At 45.5% G+C, this 21,676-nt stretch overlaps 1 protein-coding gene across 1 annotated transcript in view; it reads left to right on the top strand.

Annotated features, from left to right (window-relative positions):
• Positions 1-21,676, top strand: part of LOC311146003 (alpha-(1,6)-fucosyltransferase-like) — a gene marked incomplete at its 5' end in the record, with an annotated part of 77,788 nt that overhangs the window by 18,559 nt on the left and 37,553 nt on the right. The window contains one exon of the mRNA XM_084182435.1: positions 20,665-20,786. Coding sequence (XP_084038561.1) covers positions 20,665-20,786 — 122 coding nt within the window. The remainder of the gene's footprint in view (positions 1-20,664; positions 20,787-21,676) is intronic.

The following is a 21,676-nucleotide window of genomic DNA, read 5'->3' as shown; positions in this document are numbered from 1 at the left end:
TTCCCTCAGTAAGAGCATTGAAGATGGGTCGTGGCTGGGTCTTCCAGCATGACAACGACCCGAAACACACAGCTAGGGCAACTAAGGAGTGGCTCCGTAAGAAGCATCTCAAGGTCCTGGAGTGGCCTAGCCAGTCTCCAGACCTGAACCCAATAGAAAATCTTTGGAGGGAGCTGAAAGTCCGTATTGCCCAGCGACAGCCCCAAAACCTGAAGGATCTGGAGAAGGTCTGTATGGAGGAGTGTGCCAAAATCCCTGCTGCAATGTTTGCAAACCTGGTCAAGACCTACAGGAAACGTATGATCTCTGTAATTGCAAACAAAGGTTTCTGTACCAAATATTATGTTCTGCTTTTCTGATGTATCAAATACTTATGTCATGCAATAAAATGCAAATTAATTACTTAAAAATAATACAATGTGATTTTCTGGATTTTTGTTTTAGATTCCGTCTCTCACAGTTGAAGTGTACCTATGATAAAAATTACAGACCTCTACATGCTTTGTAAGTAGGAAAACCTGCAAAATTGGCAGTGTATCAAATACTTGTTCTCCCCACTGTATGTATGTATATATATATATATATATATATATATATATATACACACACCAAAACCCAAGAGTGAAAAGAATTCCAGTCGCTCTCACAATCACTCCTGCTTCACGACTCACTCCCAGCATGCACTCCAACGAGAGAGAGAGAGAGAGAAAATGGAGTAGAGACAGAAGAGATGGAGAGGGCGGGCAGAGAGACAGAGAGAGAGAAGGAGACATTTCTGTTGTGTGCGTAGCGATTGAGGGATGAGGTAAGGAATGGAGAGGAGGAAAATAAAGAGAGATGGAGGCAAAAGTGGAGGCTGGCCAAGAAGATCTCCTGCAGCTGATTAGTCAGAGGTGTTGACACCCCTTCTTCCTCTGCAGCAGCCAGCAGACGTTATCCATGTAGCTCCCAGAAGTTCACCATCCGGTTTAGGAAGGCACAGAAGCATTTACAATACATTCTCTCTGCTCAGTGTGTGTGTGTGCTGCAGTGTATGACAATAGCCTGGGTAAATGTCTCTGATATGCTCCCAACAGTGATTTATTCAGACACATGATGTAAATCACTGTTGGGACTGGGAGTATGTCAAAGTGGCAGACTTTACTTCATTTCTCAGGCACTTTTTATCCATCCTTCATCTGAATAGGGTTGGGAGTGTATTTTCTATTTCATGGCATGACCATATCAAAGGCATAGATCTAAAGCCAGACATTATCAACCATATTCCTTGTAGCTATAGTGACAATAAAGTGTGTGTATTTAAGCAATAAGGCACAAGAGAACGTGCTATGTGCTGAATACAGTCACAGGTAAATGGTGTTGTTTGGCCCGACGCCAAGCAAACAGAAATGGTTGCTATGCTAGCTAAACTACAGCTAGCCTAGTTATGTCTGTTACGTTCCCCAGCAAGAAAACCATATAATGTCGCTCAAACAGAGTGGGCAACTAACAAAGAGTCACTGACAACAACCAAAACGAAACAGGTGGGGTTTCAGGAGGGGTTCTGAAAGACACTCATGGGGATGTCCACTGAAAGTTGACTAGCAACAACAACTGGAACCTAAAAAACACCAACCATGAGCGGCCACAAGCATGAGCACCCACTATATTTGCCCAATAAGAGGCAAACAAAAGAAAAACCCACACCAAACTTAAAGACAGGAAGCAAACCAAAAAGGTGTCGCAAAACAAAAACAGGGAAGATCAGATAAATGATTGTTTGTCTAGAACTCAAAATAGGGCGCGCCAACTAAAGGTGTTGACCCTCCACATCTTTCAAGACCACTGGAGCGCTGGGCCAGCCGCTCTTAAATAGCACCTGGGCCAGCACAGGTGAAACGCCTTTCGACTAACGAGATGGACAAGCCAGCACAGGTGTAACACATACTGACTAATGAGGTGGCACCAATCAGTGCTAACGTGCTAAAAGTCCAACCTCAAAACATAAATGGAAAAAACAAAATCTGTAACACCTTCCCCCTTAAGACAACAAATATATCCTATATTTTTGTTGGACAAGTTTGCTCACCACCAACAGAAAACAACTTTCATTTCACAACATAATCAACTTAAATGCATCGCTACTTATGCGTCGCCTTCTCCAATAACATGGCGTCTGCTGGCTGTCAACAATTAAATATAAAACAAAACACACACTTTTTTTCAGAAACAGGGGTAAAATAAAGTATGTTTTTAGTACTCTCATCCTCCTGGAACAAGCCCAACCAAAACAAGACTCATCTCCAAAACAGCAAAACGTGCAGTCAAAACAAATTGTGAGGCAGGGCAACACACTGGCTAAACTTAGTTGTCCTTATCACGGACGTGTCTGATTTCAAGGGGAAACTCCTGCAATATCCGTAGTAACTTTCCTCTGGTGATTTTCCTCAGTGGAATGGCCTCAGGGAAATGAGTGGCAGCGTACATGATGGTTAAGAGAAACTGGTTAACACTCTTTGCCTTGGGCAAAGGACCTACACAGTCCACCAGAACCCTGCTGAAAGGTTTGTCAAAAGCAGGAATAGGCTGCAGAGGTGCAACTGGTACAGCTTGGTTCGGTTTAACCGTCTGCTGGCAAACGCAACAGGATTTACAGTAAGACACGACATCCTGTTTCAGGCCAGGCAGGAAGAAGTTATGCAAGATACGGTCATATGTCTTGTTGACCCCAAGATGTCCTGCCATACTACCATCGTGAGCCAACCTCAGTATCTCTTGTCGAAGCGTAACTGAAAAGACAATTTGAGATACCCTGGGCCAATCGTCCTGCCCAGGAGTGGCGCGAGAACACCATTTCCTCATTAGAACATCATCTCTGTCAAAGTAACCCACACAAACTTAATCAAATTCCTCCTCAGCAAAAAGATGGGAGAGGGAAACATCTTTACTCTGTTCCGCGATCAGCTGATTCCTAGACATCGAAGTGTCAACTGTAGGGACCCTCTTCCTTCAGTGGTCCTACAAACCCGCTCACCTTTGGGGTTTTGGGGGTTTTCAAAGCAGAGGTCAACTAAGATTTTTTGTTCACATTTGATCTGTACATTGCCATTTAAGTGTCCAATGTCACCTGGTGCGTTATCTCTGGGAACAGTATCCATTCTCTTCCTCTTTGCTGCCGGACTGATGCTGATGCTGATGTTGGTGTTGTCACTTGCTAGCTAGCTAGCCAACTTCAGTTCAGTTACGTCAAACATTGCACCTGAAATGACAGTATACTACTGTAGATAAAACATTTTTGTTTGAGCTTTTTTCTATTGGCATTTACTTGGATATGTCCATAATAATGACATTGATACGTGATTTCGCCTGGCTCAGAAAAAGTTGATGTCTCATCTGGACACTGTTTGCTCTCTATGGTAAAGGGGAGATCGCATTTCATTTGAAACATTGTTTCCGAGGTCGGATAGGCAGACAGCTAGGCTTACAGTTGAAGTCGGAAGTTTACATACACTTAGGTTGGAGTCATTAAAACTTGTTTTTCAACCACTCCACAAATTTATTGTTAACAAACTATAGTTTTGGCAAGTCGGTTAGGACATCTACGTTGTGCATGACACAAGTAATTTTTCCAACAATTGTTTACAGACAGATTATTTCACTTATAATTCACTGTATCACAATTCCAGTGGGTCAGAAGTTTACATACACTAAGTTGACTGTGCCTTTAAACAGCTTGCAAAATTCCAGAAAATGACGTCATTTGAGTCAATTGGAGATGTACCTGTGGATGTATTTCAAGGCCTACCTTCAAACTCAGTGCCTCTTTGCTTGACATCATGGGAAAATGAAAAGAAATCAGCCAACCTCAGAAAAAAAATTGTAGACCTCCACAAGTCTGGTTCATCCTTGGGAGCAATTTCCAAACGCCTGAAGGTACCACGTTCATCTGTACAAACAATAGTACGCAAGTATAAACACCATGGGACCACGCAGCCGTCATACCGCTCAGGAAGGAGACACGTTCTGTCTCCTAGAGATGATCGTACTTTGGTGCGAAAAGTGCAAATCAATCCCAGAACAACAGCAAAGGACCGAAGATGCTGGAGGAAACAGGTACAAAAGTATCAATATCCACAATAACCTGAAAGCTCGCACAGCAAGGAAGAAGCCACTGCTACAAAACCGCCATAAAAAAGCCAGACTACGGTTTGCAACTGCACATGGGGACAAAGATTGTACTTTTTGGAGAAATGTCCTCTGGTCTGATGAAACAAAAATATAACTGTTAGGCCATAATGACCATCGTTATGTTTGGAGGAAAAAGGGGGTACCTTGCAAGCCGAAGAACACCATCCAAACCGTGAAACACGGGGGTGGTAGCATCCCAAGCACGGGACTGGTGCACTTCACAAAATAGATGGCATCATGAGGAAGGAAAATTATGTGGATATATTGAAGCAACATCTCAAGACATCAGTCAGGAAGTTAAAGCTTGGTCGCAAATGGGTCTTCCAAATGAAAATTTGTTGGCAGAACTGAAAAGGCGTGTGCGAGCAAGGAGGCCTACAAACCTGACTCAGTTACACCAGCTCTGTCAGGAGGAATGGCCCAAAATTCACCCAACTTATTGTGGGAAGCTTGTGGAAGGCTACCCGAAACGTTTGACCCAAGTTAAACAATTTAAAGGCAATGCTACCAAATACTAATTGAGTGTATGTAAACTTCTGACCCACTGGGAATGTGATGAAATAAATAAAAGCTGAAATAAATCACTCTCTACTATTATTCTGACATTTCACATTCTTAAAATAAAGTGGTGATCCTAACTGACCTAAGACAGGGAATCTTTACTAGGATTAAATGTCAGGAGTTGTGAAAAACTGAGTTGAAATGTATTTGGCTAAGGTGTATGTAAACTTCCGACTTCAACTGTATATTAACCGTCACTGTACCAAACTAAATGCTAGGCTAGAAGCAAGAGGAAATACAGCAAAGTGAACATGATATTATTTTGGAGGCGCAGTGATAATTCAGATGGAACTGTTAGCAGGCTTAGGTGTGCCTGTGTAGGTGAATACAGCACGGCTTGGAACGCTGCTTGTCCAATAAGCATCCAGTATCCAAACAACCCATTTTATAATAGACATTAAAGGTACATTAGTGTCACCTGAATGTGTTCTAATTAGGACATGGTCCTTTATTTCACTGGTCTGTTTCTGTTCTGTTCTGTTAGGGATATAACTGACCGTGATAAAAGCATTCAACTGTGATTTCTGCGTGTTTTAAGCTGCTGGGAATGGGACTGGCTCACCCCCACTAATACAGACATAAAACTGTCTTCAAAGCATTAGTTGATTTAGGCAAACTCTCACTCAGACACACACACACAAGCTCAAACATACACACTCACTCGCTCTCACTCAGAGGTACACACACATTTACAATAATACAGATATTCTGACTTGCTTTAATGCTTGCTTTAATGCGCTTTAACAGACTCACTTACACACTAACTCAAACACATGAGCTTATTCTGATTACTGGCTACATTTAGACACACACACACACACACACACACACACACACACACACACACACACACACACACACACACACACACACACACACACACACACACACACACACACACACAGGGATTCAACCGATATACCTCTCGAATGGTGTGGATAGCAGTGATGCAATGTTACTGTATGTCACACAGTCGGTTCTCACACACATATCAACTCTCCTTTCTCTCACTTCCTCTCCCACGCGCTGACACTCTAGAGCCTACATTTCATTGTCCCACTTAACCTACATATCCCACACATCCATTGTATGTCTGAGTGACCCCATAATAGAGCATATACACCAGCCGTTACACAGAGCCGCAGAGCCGTTCATCCACAGCCACTGTAACTGCAGGTGCTGGTCAAATATAGTGCAGTATGTAGGCGATAGGGTGCCATTTGGGATGCAGGCAGAGGCTCCCAGTCCTTATCTACTGGCCCAGTGTGTACGCTGTGGCTTACACCAGAAAGTGGGCTGATAACAAAGAAAGGAACTAGGCCACTGCAATTACATGTGGCGTTACTTTTTGTAATTTTGTTTTTCTTTGGTGTGCGCGCGTGTGTGTGAAGCTGTGTATGTGTGCTTGTCCGTGCTTGTGTGTGTTTGTGTGTGTGTGTGACTGTTTTGCACCCTGATACTCTGCACCCTCAGGGCTCTGTTGTGTTCTCTCTTATTCCCATCGCTGGGTTGCAGCAAGGGACACTTTTCTCCCAGCATCAGGATGGTTCTTATTTTTACACCACTATTGTTTTCCATTTTCACTGTTTTGTTTTCTCTTCTTCTCTGTGTTAGAGAAATACATGTCCTCATTATCTGTGCCCCTCCCCCTCCCCCTTAACCAGTGGAAGCAGTAAAAAAAATAAAAACTCTTCTGAACTTTGTACCAACTGTTTTAGGGTCCATACACAGATCGTCTACATACACATCCATAGGCATACAGGTATTTTTATCCTCCACTACGCAATAAGCAATACAAAAGTTAGCTAGCTACGTTACTTCAGCTGCATTGCGTGACAAACATCTTCAATCTCTAACATTAACGTTAATACAATAAAAAACAATGAAAAGTCGGACATGAACAGCAAGGCAAGCTTACTACACTGAACAAAAATATAAACGCAACATGCAACAATTTCAAAGATTTTACTGAGTAACAGTTCATATAAGGAAATCAGTCAACTGAAATAAATAAATTAGGCCCCAATCTATGGATTTCACATGACTGGGAATACAGATATGCATCTGTTGGTCACAGATACCTTAAAAAAAAGGTAGGGCCGTGGATCAGAAAACCAGTCAATTTCTGGTGTGACCACCATTTGCCTCATGCAGCGCGACACATCTCCTTTGCATAGAGTTGATCAGGCTGTTGATTGTGGCCTGTGGAATGTTGGCCCACTGCTCTTCAATGGCTGTGCAAAGTTGCTGGATATTGGCAGGAATTGGAACACGCTGTCGTACACGTCGATCCAGAGCATCCCAAACATGCTCAAGGGGTGACATGTCTGGTGAGTATGTAGGCCAGGGAAGAACTGGGACATATTCAGCTTCCAGGAATTGTGTACAGATCCTTGCGACATGGGGCCGTGCATTATCATGCTGAAACATGAAGTTATGGCGGCAGATGAATGGCACGACAATGGGCATCAGGATCTTGTCATGGTATCTCTGTTCATTCAAATTGCCATCGATTATAATGCAATTGTGTTCGTTGTCTGTAGCTTATGCCTGCCCATACTATAACCCCACCGCCCCAAGGGGGCACTATGTTCACAATGTTGATATCAGCAAACCGCTCGCCCACGCGACACCATACACACTGTCTGCCATCCAGCGTGCCAGTGGTCATCAAAGGTGAGCATTTGCCCACTGAAGTCGGTTACGACGCCAAACTGCAGTCAGGTAAAGACCCTGGTGAGGACGACGAGCACGCAGATGAGCTTCCCTGAGGCGGTTTCTGACAGTTTGTGCAGAAATTATTTGGTTGTGCAAACCCACAGTTTCATCAGTTGTCCGGGTGGCTGGTCTCAGACGATCCCGCAGGTGAAGAAGCCGGATGTGGAGGTCCTCGGCTGGCGTGGTTACACGTGGTCTGCAGTTGTTAGGCTGGTTGGGCGTACTGCCAAATTCTCTAAAATGATGCTGGAGGTGGCTTATGGTAGAGAAATTAACATTCCATTTCCGGCAACAGTTCTGGTGGACATTCCTACAGTCAGCATGCCAATTGCACGCTTCGTCAATACTTGAGACAGGTGGATGGATTATCTTAGCAAATGAGAAATGCTCACTAACAGGGATGTAAACAAATGTGTGCACAACATTTGAAAGACATTTTTGTGCGTATGGAACATTTCTAGGATATTTTATTTCAGCTCATGAAACATGGGACCGACACTTTACATGTTGCGTTTACATTTTTGTTCAGTGTAAATTGTTTATTCAATTTGCAGTACCTGTAAATGCTTTAGCTAGATTCTTTACATCCACTGGGTTTCACAAGATGACAGCCTGGTTTTCTGGTCATTAAAACGTTTAACTACACGAATTACAATTCATATAAATGTCAAACACCCATATAGCCAGATAGCTTGTTAAATAGCGATGTTCGTAAATGTATTTTATGACCATAAAATAGGCATAATCGTTTGTCTCTACATAAAAAAACATATACTTAGTGTACAAAACATTAGGAACACCTTCCTAGTATTGAGTTGCACCCCCTTCTGCCCTCAGAACAGCCTCAATTCGTCGGGCATGGACTCTACAAGGTGTTGAAAGTACTCCACAGGGATGCTGGCCCAAATTGGCTGGATGTCTTTTGGGTGGTGGACCATTCTTGATACACACGGGAAACTGTTGAGCGTGAAAAACCCAGCAGAGCTGCAGTTCTTGACACACTCAAAGCGGTGCGCCTGGAACCTACTACCATACCCCATTCAAAGGCACTTCAATATTTTGTCTTGCCCATTCACCCTCTGAATGGCACACATACACAATCCATGTCTCAATTGTCTCATGGCTTAAATATTCCTCCCCTTCATCTACACTGACTGAAGTGGATTTAACAAGTGACATCAACAAAGGATCATAGCTTTCACCTGGATTCACCTGGTCAGTCTATGCCATGGAAAAGAGCAGGTATTCCTAATGTTTTGTGCACGCAGTGTATTCCTCTTAACTGTAAATATTTTGCAGGAATCATTATGAAGTTATAATTACTTACATCTGCTTCCATCCTGGTATTTTTGTCAGCCATTATTCTTGAAGCAACTCCAGGGTTGGGTCGCAGAGCATCATGGGAGTTCTGGGAAACACTCAATAGAAAGTCTGCATCTCGATTCGCTTTGTTTGGAGGGCCAACTAGAGGGCTGAAAAGGCATTACGCCTCACTCAAAGTTCAATTGGGATACCACTACGCCTCGATGGGGCTCGCGGGATCGCGCAAAACGGAGGGGGCGGGCTAAGGGGGTGGGTTAAGGGGGGGTATTGGGATTGAGCCCATGTATTTCTCTGTCCTCCCCCCTTCCCATCTCAGCCTCTCTTCAAGCTTACTATCCATCCCAGTGGAATAATGTCAGCATTCAGCTGTATAGAGCTTCAATACAGCACAACATGAAATGTACAAATAGAAGGTTTTTGTACTTGTAGACCCCAGACATTGATTCACTCAAGTGAGAGCTGTGAAACTGATGGGGTGTAGAGATGCCAGTGAAGGCTGTTGACTCACTCTTTCATAACACACATCTTCTTGAACTGTGTGTGAGTGTGTGCATGCATAATATGGCGAGTGTATGAGTGTGTGTGTACATCTACAGTGTGTGTGCATGGGTGTGTTTGTGTGCTTAGATGTATGGTGTAGGGTGTATGCTTTGACTGTGTGCCTGGCCTGCGTGAGAGTTCCTGCTGGTCTCATTAGGTTAGTGTGTGTTGTGTCATGTGACTCCTGTCCCTGTCCCTCCTCCAGTTCCCCAGACATTGATCCTGTCCATGACAGGTGAGGGCAGGGAGGAGAGGTAAGTAGGGTGTGTCGCTGTCGGTGTCCATCTGATCCACCCACCCTTCTCAGCCTGGCCGATGCCGCTACAGCTGCTTTGATAACAAATAGCCTTCTGGGTTCTGTGTATTACTTTAGTGTTCTATTAGGTTCGTGCAGGGAGGAGGACACAGAGGGCTCAAAGGGATCTCCAGTTTCACTCTGACACTACAGTAAAGGGATACCCAAGCTGAAGCTGAGAGGCCATTGTGTGTGTGTTTGTGTGCATGTGTGTGGTTTTGAGAGTGTCAAACACAGGGCTTGTGTGAACTTTGCTGAATATAAATCCACATGTTGCTTTGTTTTATACTGTAATGTGATGTTGTTAGTAGTATCTTTGATAGTTGCAGCTTCGGTATGACAGTTTTCCCTTCTGACATACATCATCTAAACCCCAGCCGCTCCTCTCCTCCTCTCCTCCTCTCCTCCTCTACTCTCCTTTCTGACTCTCCTCTCCTCCTCTCCTCTCTGAATCCTCTCCTTCTCTCCTCCTCTACTCTCCTTTCTGACTCTCCTCTCCTCCTCTCCTCTCCTCTCCTCCTCTCCTTCCTCCTCTACTCTCCTCTCTGACTCTTCTCTCCTCCTCTCCTCTCCTCCTCTCCTCTCTGAATCCTCTCCTCCTCTCCTACTCTCCTCTCCTACTCTCCTCTCCTACTCTCCTCTCCTCCTCTACTCTCCTCTCTGACTCTTCTCTCCTCCTCTCCTCTCTGACTCTCCTCTCCTCCTCTCCTCTCTGACTCTCCTCCTCTCCTCTCTGACTCTCCTCTCCTCTCTGACTCTCCTTCTCTCCTCTCTGACTCCTCTCTGACTCTCCTTCTCTCCTCTTTGACTCTCAGCTAATTTCGTCCTTGACCAGCCAAGAATGACATAACATTTTGACATTGCAGTTTCTTCCTCCTGTTTCAATCTCTGCACTGTGGCTGTGCATTCCTGATGACAGCCATGATGTGACCAACCAGACACACACACACACACACACACACAGATTCAGACACACACACACACCACAAACACACACACACACACAGGGAAACCCGCTGTTTACCATTACAGGACTCCACGCATCATTTCATGCCACAGACAGAAACATATTTATTCTCAGCCAGGCTCCCGAGATAAGACTGCTGCTTCTGCTGCCTGCTGCGTTCATGGAATACCAGTCACCACGGTTACTCTCATATCCTACTCAGTTCATATTTTGTCAGGCCATACCCTATGTGAGGTAGCTACAGTGGGGGAAAAAAGTATTTAGTCAGCCACCAATTGTGCAAGTTCTCCCACTTAAAAAGATTAGAGAGGCCTGTAATTTTCATCATAGGTACACGTCAACTATGACAGACAAATTGAGATTTTTTTTTCCAGAAAATCACATTGTAGGATTTTTTATGAATTTATTTGCAAATTATGGTGGAAAATAAGTATTTGGTCACCTACAAACAAGCAAGATTTCTGGCTCTCACAGACCTGTAACTTCTTCTTTAAGAGACTCCTCTGTCCTCCACTCGTTACCTGTATTAATGGCACCTGTTTGAACTTGTTATCAGTATAAAAGACACCTGTCCACAACCTCAAACAGTCACACTCCAAACTCCACTATGGCCAAGACCAAAGAGCTGTCAAAGGACACCAGAAACAAAATTGTAGACCTGCACCAGGCTGGGAAGACTGAATCTGCAATAGGTAAGCAGCTTGGTTTGAAGAAATCAACTGTGGGAGCAATTATTAGGAAATGGAAGACATACAAGACCACTGATAATCTCACCCCGTGGGGTCAAAATGATCACAAGAACGGTGAGCAAAAATCCCAGAAACACACGGGGGGACCTAGTGAATGACCTGCAGAGAGCTGGGACCAAAGTAACAAAGCCTACCATCAGTAACACACTACGCCGCCAGGGACTCAAATCATGCAGTGCCAGACGTGTCCCCCTGCTTAAGCCAGTACATGTCCAGGCCCGTCTGAAGTTTGCTAGAGTGCATTTGAATGATCCAGAAGAGGATTGGGAGAATGTGATATGGTCAGATGACTTTTTGGTAAAAACTCAACTCGTCGTGTTTGGAGGACAAAGAATGCTGAGTTGCATCCAAAGAACACCATACCTACTGTGAAGCATGGGAGTGGAAACATCATGCTTTGGGGCTGTTTTTCTGCAAAGGGACCAGGACGACTGATCCGTGTAAAGGAAAGAATGAATGGGGCCATGTATCGTGAGATTTTGAGTGAAAACCTCCTTCCATCAGCAAGGGCATTGAAGATGAAACGTGGCTGGGTCTTTCAGCATGACAATGATCCCAAACACACCGCCCGGGCAACGAAGGAGTGGCTTCGTAAGAAGCATTTCAAGGTCCTGGAGTGGCCTAGCCAGTCTCCAGATCTCAACCCCATAGAAAATCTTTGGAGGGAGTTGAAAGTCCGTGTTGCCCAGCGACAGCCCCAAAACATCACTGCTCTAGAGGAGATCTGCATGGAGGAATGGGCCAAAATACCAGCAACAGTGTGTGAAAACCTTGTGAAGACTTACAGAAAACGTTTGACCTGTGTCATTGCCAACAAAGTGTATATAACAAAGTATTGAGAAACTTTTGTTATTGACCAAATACTTATTTTCCACCATAATTTGCAAATAAATTCATTAAAAATCCTACAATGTGATTTTCTGGATTTTTTTTTCTCATTTTGTCTGTCATAGTTGACGTGTACCTATGATGAAAATTACATGCCTCTCTCATCTTTTTAAGTGGGAGAACTTGCACAATTGGTGGCTGACTAAATACTTTTTTCCCCCACTGTATATTCCTCTTCTACATGGTGTGTGTGGAGGCAGTTTTAGAACACCCTTCTTTAACTGACCGCATCTACTTCTCTCTCTTCTACTTGTTCTTGAGGAGGAACTGCAAGTGGACTTTTACCCCATGTGGCCCTAGCTTCGTTCCCCTGTCCCTTAAATTGTGCCCTCTCATAAGTTAGTCCTGCACGGAGAGAGGGGAAGGGAGGTTGGAGAGAGGGGGGGGTGAGGCGAAGGGGCGAAGGTGCCTTTCTCTCTCTCTCTCTCTCTCTCTCTCTCTCTCTCTCTCTCTCTCTCTCTCTCTCTCTAACACGTGGGGTGATGAATAGCTACTGCCAGTGAATGAATTGCCCTGCTGTCGCCGGTTGTTCTCACACCTCACCACAAATCATTATAAACACACACACCCAACCCACGGTCGGCTCTCATACCTCACTACTGATCATTGCATTAACTTGGCACTGGGAGGTGGGAGGGAGCGCATCCAAACGCAAAGGCCCCTGGGAAATCAGCCTACCGACAATCACCTTGACCTGGCAGGACAGGGACACACACACCTATACTGTACACACAAACACACAAACACAGACACACACACCTATAATGTACACACAGTGCCAGCTGGACACTTAGAGTAAAAACAAAAATCCTCCCTGCCCCAGGTGTTCTCACTGACCTCTCCTCTGTATTGTAGGTTAGCGGAGAGCCATGCTAACCACTGACCCTTCCTCTCCCCCTGTCCTGTATGTTTATACTCCTCCCTGCTCCAGGCCCTCTCACTGACAGGTTAGCTGTATTCCAGACTAGGGTTTAATATTTTCCCAGTATTTTAAATGTTCCATCCCAAGAATAAATCACTTTTCTCCCGGGTAACCCAGTATTTCCTGTCAAAACCGGAAGTGTCATTCAAAAGCATTATAAACTATATACTATAAATGGGCCTATGTCTGAATTTGATTAGAGCTTTGATTAAAACAAATCATGCCTGATGCAAACTGAACCTGACTAAATACATTTTATGAGCCCTACATTAAAAACATTTAATGAGCCCAAGCCCAAAAAAGCCCAAATGATTGTGCCATTTCCAATACATAGGCTATATGATATATACTGTACGCTACTGCACATTACGCACAACAGAAAACAGAAAAGCCCATAGATATAGGCCTCGCTATGCTCTCTTGGGTAAATAAATTAAACAAGCTCCAGAAGGCTAATCTTTTTTAGTGTAAATTGTATTACTGTACTGTGTTGTATTATACTGGACTGGAATTACACACATCGTTCAAACCATGATAAAGCAGGGAGAGAACATGTGATTCTTTTGCAGCACATGCAGCCTACAAAGTTACAAGTATAGACTAGCGAATTTGATTTGAATTGTTCATAATATTTCTCCTGATGTTATTAGCGTACCTCCTCTTTCTCTCTCTAGTGTTGCTTAATTCCTTCCTCGCTTTCAACAGTTAAATGAAATACGTTTTGTTGTCCTTATCTTCATCATTCTAATGACATGCTTGAATATACAGTTGAAGTCGGAAGTTTACATACACCTTAGCCAAATACATTTCAACTCAGTTTTTCACAATTCCTGACATTTAATCCTAGTAAAAATTCCCTGTTTTAGGTCAGTTAGGATCACCACTTTATTTTAAGAATGTGAAATGTCAGAATAATAGTAGAGAGAATTATTTATTTCAGCTTTTATTTATTTCATCACATTCCCAGTGGGTCAGAAGTTTACATACACTCAATTAGTATTTGGTAGCATTGCCTTTAAATTGTTTAACTTGGGTCAAACGTTTCAGGTAGCCTTCCACAAGCTTCCCACAATAAGTTGGGTGAATTTTGGGCCATTCCTCCTGACAGAGCTGGTGTAACTGAGTCAGGTTTGTAGGCCTCCTTGCTCGCACACGCTTTTTCAGTTCTGCCCCACACATTTTCTATAGGATTGAGGTCAGGGCTTTGTGATGGCCACTCCAATACCTTGACATTGTTGTCCTTAAGCCATTTTGCCACAACTTTGGAAGTATGCTTGGGGTCATTGTCCATTTGGAAGACCCATTTACGACCAAGCTTTAACTTCCTGACTGATGTCTTGAGATGTTGCTTCAATATATCCACATAATTTTCCTTCCTCATGATGCTATCTATTTTGTGAAGTGCACCAGTCCCTCCTGCAGCAAAGCACCCCCACAGCATGATGCTGCCACCCCCGTGCTTCACGGTTGGGATGGTGTTCTTCGGCTTGCAAGGTACCCCCTTTTTCCTCCAAACATAACGATGGTCATTATGGCCAAACAGTTATATTTTTGTTTCATCAGACCAGAGGACATTTCTCCAAAAAGTACGATCTTTGTCCCCATGTGCAGTTGCAAATTGTAGTCTGGCTTTTTTATGGCGGTTTTGGAGCAGTGGATTCTTCCCTGCTGAGCGGCCTTTCAGGTTATGTCGATATAGGACTTGTTTTACTGTGGATATAGATACTTTTGTACCTGTTTCCTCCAGCATCTTCACAAGGTCCTTTGCTGTTGTTCTGGGATTGATTTGCACTTTTCGCACCAAAGTACGATCATCTCTAGGAGACAGAACGTGTCTCCTTCCTGAGCGGTATGACGGCTGCGTGGTCCCATGGTGTTTATACTTGCGTACTATTGTTTGTACAGATGAATGTGGTACCTTCAGGTGCTTGGAAATTGCTCCCAATGATGAACCAGACTTGTAGAGGTCTCAATTTCTTTTTTCTGAGGTCTTGGCTGATTTCTTTTGATTTTCCCATGATGTCAAGCAAAGAGGCACTGAGTTTGAAGGTAGGCCTTGAAATACATCCACAGGTACACCTCCAATTGACTCAAATGATGTCAATTATCAGAAGCTTCTAAAGCCATGACATCATTTTCTGGAATTTTGCAAGCTGTTTAAAGGCACAGTCAACTTAGTGTATGTAAATTTCTGACCCACTGGAATTGTGATACAGTGAATTATAAGTGAAATAATCTGTCTGTAAACAATTGTTGGAAAAATTACTTGTGTCATGCACAAAGTAGATGTCCTAACCGACTTGCCAAAACTATAGTTTGTTAACAAGAAATGTGTGGAATGGTTGAAAAACGTGTTTTAATAATCCCTCTTCGAATAGTCTATTGTTATAATAAATGCTAAAAAAATTATGTCCAGCAAGCTATTCTAATCTATCTTTTCCTGCGTGTGACTCCAAGAGCTAAAGAGCCTTTTTTAAAGAAAGGCCAGCAGAGCACAGGTGTGTGTGTATTTTAAGTTAGAAGCTTATTATGCATAATCCATCATTCATTAGCTAAATATAAGGCTAATACTGCATTGAATGTATTACCTGAAAGAGGTAGGCTAGGACATCTATTTATTATCACAGCTCAGGCTAAGACACAGATGCAGACACAGGAGGCAGATAGTACGAGTCTCAGAGTTTATTACAATACAAGGGGCAGGCAATCGGTAGGTCAAGGCAGGCAAGGGTCGTAATCCAAATCAGAGTCAGGCAGGTACAGGACGGCAGGCAGGATCGGGGTCAGGATGGTCAGAACTGGGAAGACTAGAAAAAGCAAAACTAGAGCACAGGAAACACGGGAACACGCTGGTAGGACTTGACGGGACAAGACGAACTGGCAACAGACAAACAGAAAACACCAGTATAAATACAAAGGGGATAGTGGGGACAAATGGGAGACACCTGGTGGGGGGTGGAGACAATCACAAGACAGGTGAAACAGATCAGTGCGTGACATTTATAGGGCTATATACAGTGCATTCAAGTCAGACTCCTTGACGTTTTCCACATTTTGTTACGTTACAGCCTTATTCTAAAATTGATTAAATTGCTTTTTTTCCCTCATCAATCTACACACAATACCCCATAATGACAAAGGGAAAACAGGTTTTTAGAAATGTTTGCAAAGTTATTAAAAATAAAAAACAGAAATACCTTATTTACATATGTATTCAGAACCATTGCTATGAAACTACAACTTGATTGGCGTCCACCTGTAGTAAATGCAATTGATTGGACATGATTTGGAAAGACACACACCTGTCTATATAAGGTCCCACAGTTGATAGTGCATGTCAGAGCAGAAACCAAGCCATGAGGTCTAAAGAATTGTCCGTAGAGCTCAGAAACAGGACTGTGTCAAGGCACAGATCTGGGGAAGGGTACCAAAAAATGTCTGCAGCATTGAAGGTCCCCAAGAACACAGTGGCCTCCATCATTCTTAAATGGAAGAAGTTTGGAACCACCAATCCTTGAGCTGGCCGCCCGGCCAAACTGAGCAATCGGGGGAGAAGGGCCTTGGTCAGGGAAGGTGACCAAGAACCCGATGGTCTCTCTGACAGAGCTCCAGAGTTCCTCTGTGGAGATGGGAGGACCTTCCAGAAGGACAACCATCTCTGCAGCACTCCACCAATCAGGCCTTTATGAAAGAGTGGCCAGACGGAAGCCACTCCTCAGTAAAAGGCACATGACAGCCCACTTGGAGTTTGCCAAAAGGCACCTGAAGGACTCTCAGACCATGAGAAACAAGATTCTCTGGTCTGATGAAACCAAGATAGAACTCTTTGCCCTTAAAGCCAAGCATCACGTCTGGAGGAAACCTGGCACCATCCCTACGGTGAAGCATGGTGGTGGCAGCATCATGCTGTGGGGATGTTTTTCAGCGGCAGGGACTGGGAGACTAGTCAGGATCGAGGGAAAGATGAACGGAGAAAAGTACAGAGAGATCCTTGATGAAAACCTGCTCCAGAGGGCTCAGGACCTCAGACTGGAGCGAAGGTTCACCTTCCAACAGGACAACGACCCTAAGCACACAGCCAAGACAAAGCAGAAGTTGCTTCGGCACAAGTCTCTGAATGTCCTTGAGTGGCCTTTTATTTTTAATACATTTGCAAACATTTCTAAAAATCTGTTTTTGCTTTGTCATTCTGGGGTATTGTGTGTAGATTGATGAGGGAAAAAAACAATTTAATCAATTTTAGAATATGGCTGTAATGTAACAAAATGTGGAAAAAGTCAAGAGGTCTCAATACTTTCTGAATGCAGTGTATCAATCTTGAACAGGATGATCTATTTTGAATGGAATTGATAGAGGGAGAGAAAGACTGCGAGAGAGTGCTCGTTCGTGCACTGATTTAAAGCAATGATATAGGTGTGTTTTAAAACTCTGTAGCTGCAATAAAAAAAGTAATCATCTTTACAATTAAAAAATAAGGTGACCCTGGAAAGCCAGATTGTCACGGTCGTCTAGGAGCGAAGGAGACCAAGGCGCAGCGTGTGCAAGAAACATGACTTTATTAATTAAAGTTTCGAACTACAAACAAAAGACGGCTCGTGAAGTCCACAGTGAATATGACTGTACAGGAACAAAAACCCACAACACCCAAAGGAAAACATACAGATAAATATGGCTCCCAATCAGAGATAACGAGCCGACAGCTGACACTCGTTACCTCCGATTGGGAGTCACATGACTACACAAGAACTAACCAAAACCACACACACCCAAATGAACACACCCCAACAACACGAATACACCCTGGCTCAAATACAAGTCCCAGAGCCAGAGTGTGACAGTACCCCCCCCTAAAGGCGCGGACTGCGACCGCGCCTCAACTAGGGCTAACCCAGGGAGGGCTGGGTGGGCATACCTCTTCGGCGGTGGTTCCGGCTCTGGTCGTGGTCCCCACCCCACCATAGTCACTACCCGCCTCCGTAGCCTCCTCCAACTGACCACCCTCCAACTTAACCCCACCGGATTAAGGGGCAGCACCGGACTAAGAGGCAGCACCGGACTAAGGGGCAGCACCGGACTAAGGGGCAGCACCAGGATAAGGGGCAGCACCAGACTAAGGGGCAGCACCGGACTAAGGGGCAGCACCGGACTAAGGGGCAGCACCGGACTGAATGGCAGATCCTGGCTGGCTGGCTCTGGCGGATCCTGGCTGGCTGGCGGACCCCGGCTGGACGGCTCTGGCGGATCCTGGCTGGACGGCTCATGGCTGGCTGACGGATCTGGCTGCTCATGGCTGGCTGACGGATCTGGCTGCTCATGGCTGGCTGGCGGATCTGGCTGCTCATGGCTGGCTGACGGATCTGGCTGCTCATGGCAGGCTGACGGATCTGGCTGCTCATGGCTGGCGGAAGGCTCTGGCTGATCCTGTCTGGCGGACGGCTCTGGCTGATCCTGTCTGGCGGAAGGCTCTGGCTGATCCTGTCTGGCGGAAGGCTCTGGCTGATCCTGTCTGGCGGAAGGCTCTGGCTGATCCTGTCTGGCGGAAGGCTCTGGCTGATCCTGTCTGGCGGAAGGCTCTGGCTGATCCTGTCTGGCGGAAGGCTTTAGCGGCTCCGGTCTGGCGGACGGCTCTGAAGGCTCATGGCAGACGGGCGGCTTTGCAGGCTCAGTACAGACGGGAAGTTCATGCAGCGCTTGGCAGACAGACAGTTCAGACGACGTTGGGCAGACAGGCAGTTCAGGCGCCGTTGGGCAGACGGGCAGTTCAAGCGCCGTTGGGCAGACGGGCAGTTCAGGCGCCGTTGGGCAGACGGGCAGTTCAGGCGCCGTTGGGCAGACGGCAGACTCTGGCCGGCCGAGACGCACTATAGGCCTGGTGCGTGGTGCCGGAACTGGTGGTTCCGGGCTGAGGACACGCATCTCAGGGCTAGTGCGGGGAGCAGCAACAGGACGCACAGGACTCTGGGGACACACAGGAGGCTTGGTGCGTGGTGTAGGCACTGGTGGTACTGGGCTGGAGCGGGGAGGTGGCGCCGGAAATACCGGACCGTGCAGGCTTACTGGCTCCCTTGAGCACTGAGCCTGCCCAACCTTACCTGGTTGTATGCTCCCCGTCGCCCGACCAGTACGGGAAGGAGGAATAACCCGCACCGGGCTATGTAGGCGAACCGGGGACACCATGCGTAAGGCTGGTGCCATGTAAGCCGGCCCGAGGAGACGCACTGGTGGCCTGATGCGTTGGGCCGGCTTCATGACATCCGGCTCAACGCTCAATCTAGCCCGGCCGATACGTGGAGCTGGAATGTACCGAACCGGGCTATGCACGCGTACAGGAGACACCATGCGCTCTACTGCGTAACACGGTGTCTGCCCGTACTCTCGCTCTCCACGGTAAGTACAGGGAGTAGGCGCAGGTCTCCTACCTGACTTCGCCACACTCCCTTTAAGGCCCCCCCCAAGAAATTTTTGGCTAGTGCTCACGGGCTTCCAGCCTTGCCTCTGTGCTGCCTCCTCATATTGCCTCCTCTCGGCTTTAGCTGCCTCCAGCTCTTCACGAGGGCGGCGATATTCTCCCGGTTGTGCCCAAGGACCCCTTCCATCCAGTATCTCCTCCCATGTCCATGAATCCTGTGTAGGTGGATCCTGTTGCCGCTTGACACGCCGCTTGGTCCTAGATTGGTGGGTTTTTCTGTCACGGTCGTCTAGGAGCGAAGGAGACCAAGGCGCAGCGTGTGCAAGAAACATGACTTTATTAATTAAAGTTTCGAACTACAAACAAAAGACGACTCGTGAAGTCCACAGTGAATATGACTGTACAGGAACAAAAACCCACAACACCCAAAGGAAAACATACAGATAAATATGGCTCCCAATCAGAGATAACGAGCCGACAGCTGACACTCGTTACCTCCGATTGGGAGTCACATGACTACACAAGAACTAACCAAAACCACACACACCCAAATGAACACACCCCAACAACACGAATACACCCTGGCTCAAATACAAGTCCCGGAGCCAGAGTGTGACACAGATGGAGATGTGTAAAATAGATGGGCATTTAGTCTTTATGTTACTGTAGCATAGGCTATGCTGCAGCAAATGTAGCTGTCACAATCAAAAAAATTTTACTATGATGAGATGATAGGTTTACATTCTGGAATGGGCTGTCGGTCCCCACCCTGAGCATTGATGATTCATCATGCAGTGGCCAGAGAGAAGGCCGTAGAGAATCCAGATTTAGACATTGCATATAATTTAACAGTTCCATTTCACGTCATGCTGTTCATATAAGTTATTTATTATAATTTACCGGTTTCTCTCAGTTATTTATCCCGGGAAAAGGGAGTGGTTTTGGGCGGTAAATCTCGGTAACTGGGTTCCCACCATTCAACCCTATTCCAGACTGACCCCTCCTCTATTCCTCTCCCCTGTCTCTAGGTTACCAGTTGGCCAATCTGACGGGGGCTCGGTGGAGAGTGTAGGCAGACTGACCTCTATCCACTAAACTCTCTTCTCCCCCTGTACTGTACTGTAGGTTACCAGAGGGCCAGTCTGACGGGGGCCCGGTGGTGAGTGCAGGCAGACTGCGGACCCTGGAGGAACAGTTGATCAGAGCTAAGGAACAGATAAACTCCTACCGCAGCCTGCCTGGAGATGGTGAGACACTCACACGCAGGCACGCACACACACAAACCTGGACGCACACACACACACCTTGGAAATGAGGACAGGAGGCAGTGAAGAGGAGTATTCCCAGGCAGGATTCCCTGTCCACTCCTCTTTCCTCGTATTTCAGCCGGAAATGTTCCATCCTTTTCCTTCACTGTAACATGAGCCACACACACAACTATTTTCTGGGTCAGCTGCTTTCATTGGCCTGCCACAAGCCTTCGTGTCATATGAAACATTATGAAAACAGGTTACATGAAGACCGTTAAGGAATGATTACTATGACTGTTATTATGTGGAGTATGGAGAAACCTAATACACCTGATACCTTTCTGGTACCTCATTAAACAATGCTTTAAAGCAGGTGTGCCAAACTCATTTTGCACCGGGGAAGCATTCGGTCTTCAATGAGGTCTGCACTGATTTTTTTTTATGTCACCTCGCTGTTAAAAGTTGAAAGAAATAGTCCTCCATCCAGCGTTTTTTGAATTTTCTATGCTCCCTGACTGTCTAGCTTGACGCAGAAAAATATTATCATATTATCATAGTACATCTTTTTTTACTCAAACCACCCGCTCGCCGGATTGGACATCCACTGCTTTAAAGGCGACTTTAGGCTACTATGCTCGTCGATACAATAGCAGGGCTACTCTGTCTCTGTACTTTGGCCCAGTCCTTGTAGTAGTAGCATGCACTTAATGACCTCTGTGACACGTATTTGTCTGTGGCACTATTCCCATGAAGAGTAAAGGAGTAGGGGGAAGTGGGCCCTAGGCCTAGACACTGATCTAAGGACAGTTTGCACTTTACGTTTTAAGGCACGATGGCTGCCCCCCTTTTGTGGGCCCGCGGACCAATTTAGAATAGCAGGAAATTAA

Source organism: Coregonus lavaretus (assembly GCF_964263955.1).
Source record: "Coregonus lavaretus genome assembly, chromosome: 18".
Lineage (NCBI taxonomy): Eukaryota > Metazoa > Chordata > Actinopteri > Salmoniformes > Salmonidae > Coregonus > Coregonus lavaretus.
The sequence above is the reverse complement of the archived record's forward strand: the minus strand, read 5'-3'. Positions and strand labels throughout refer to the sequence as shown.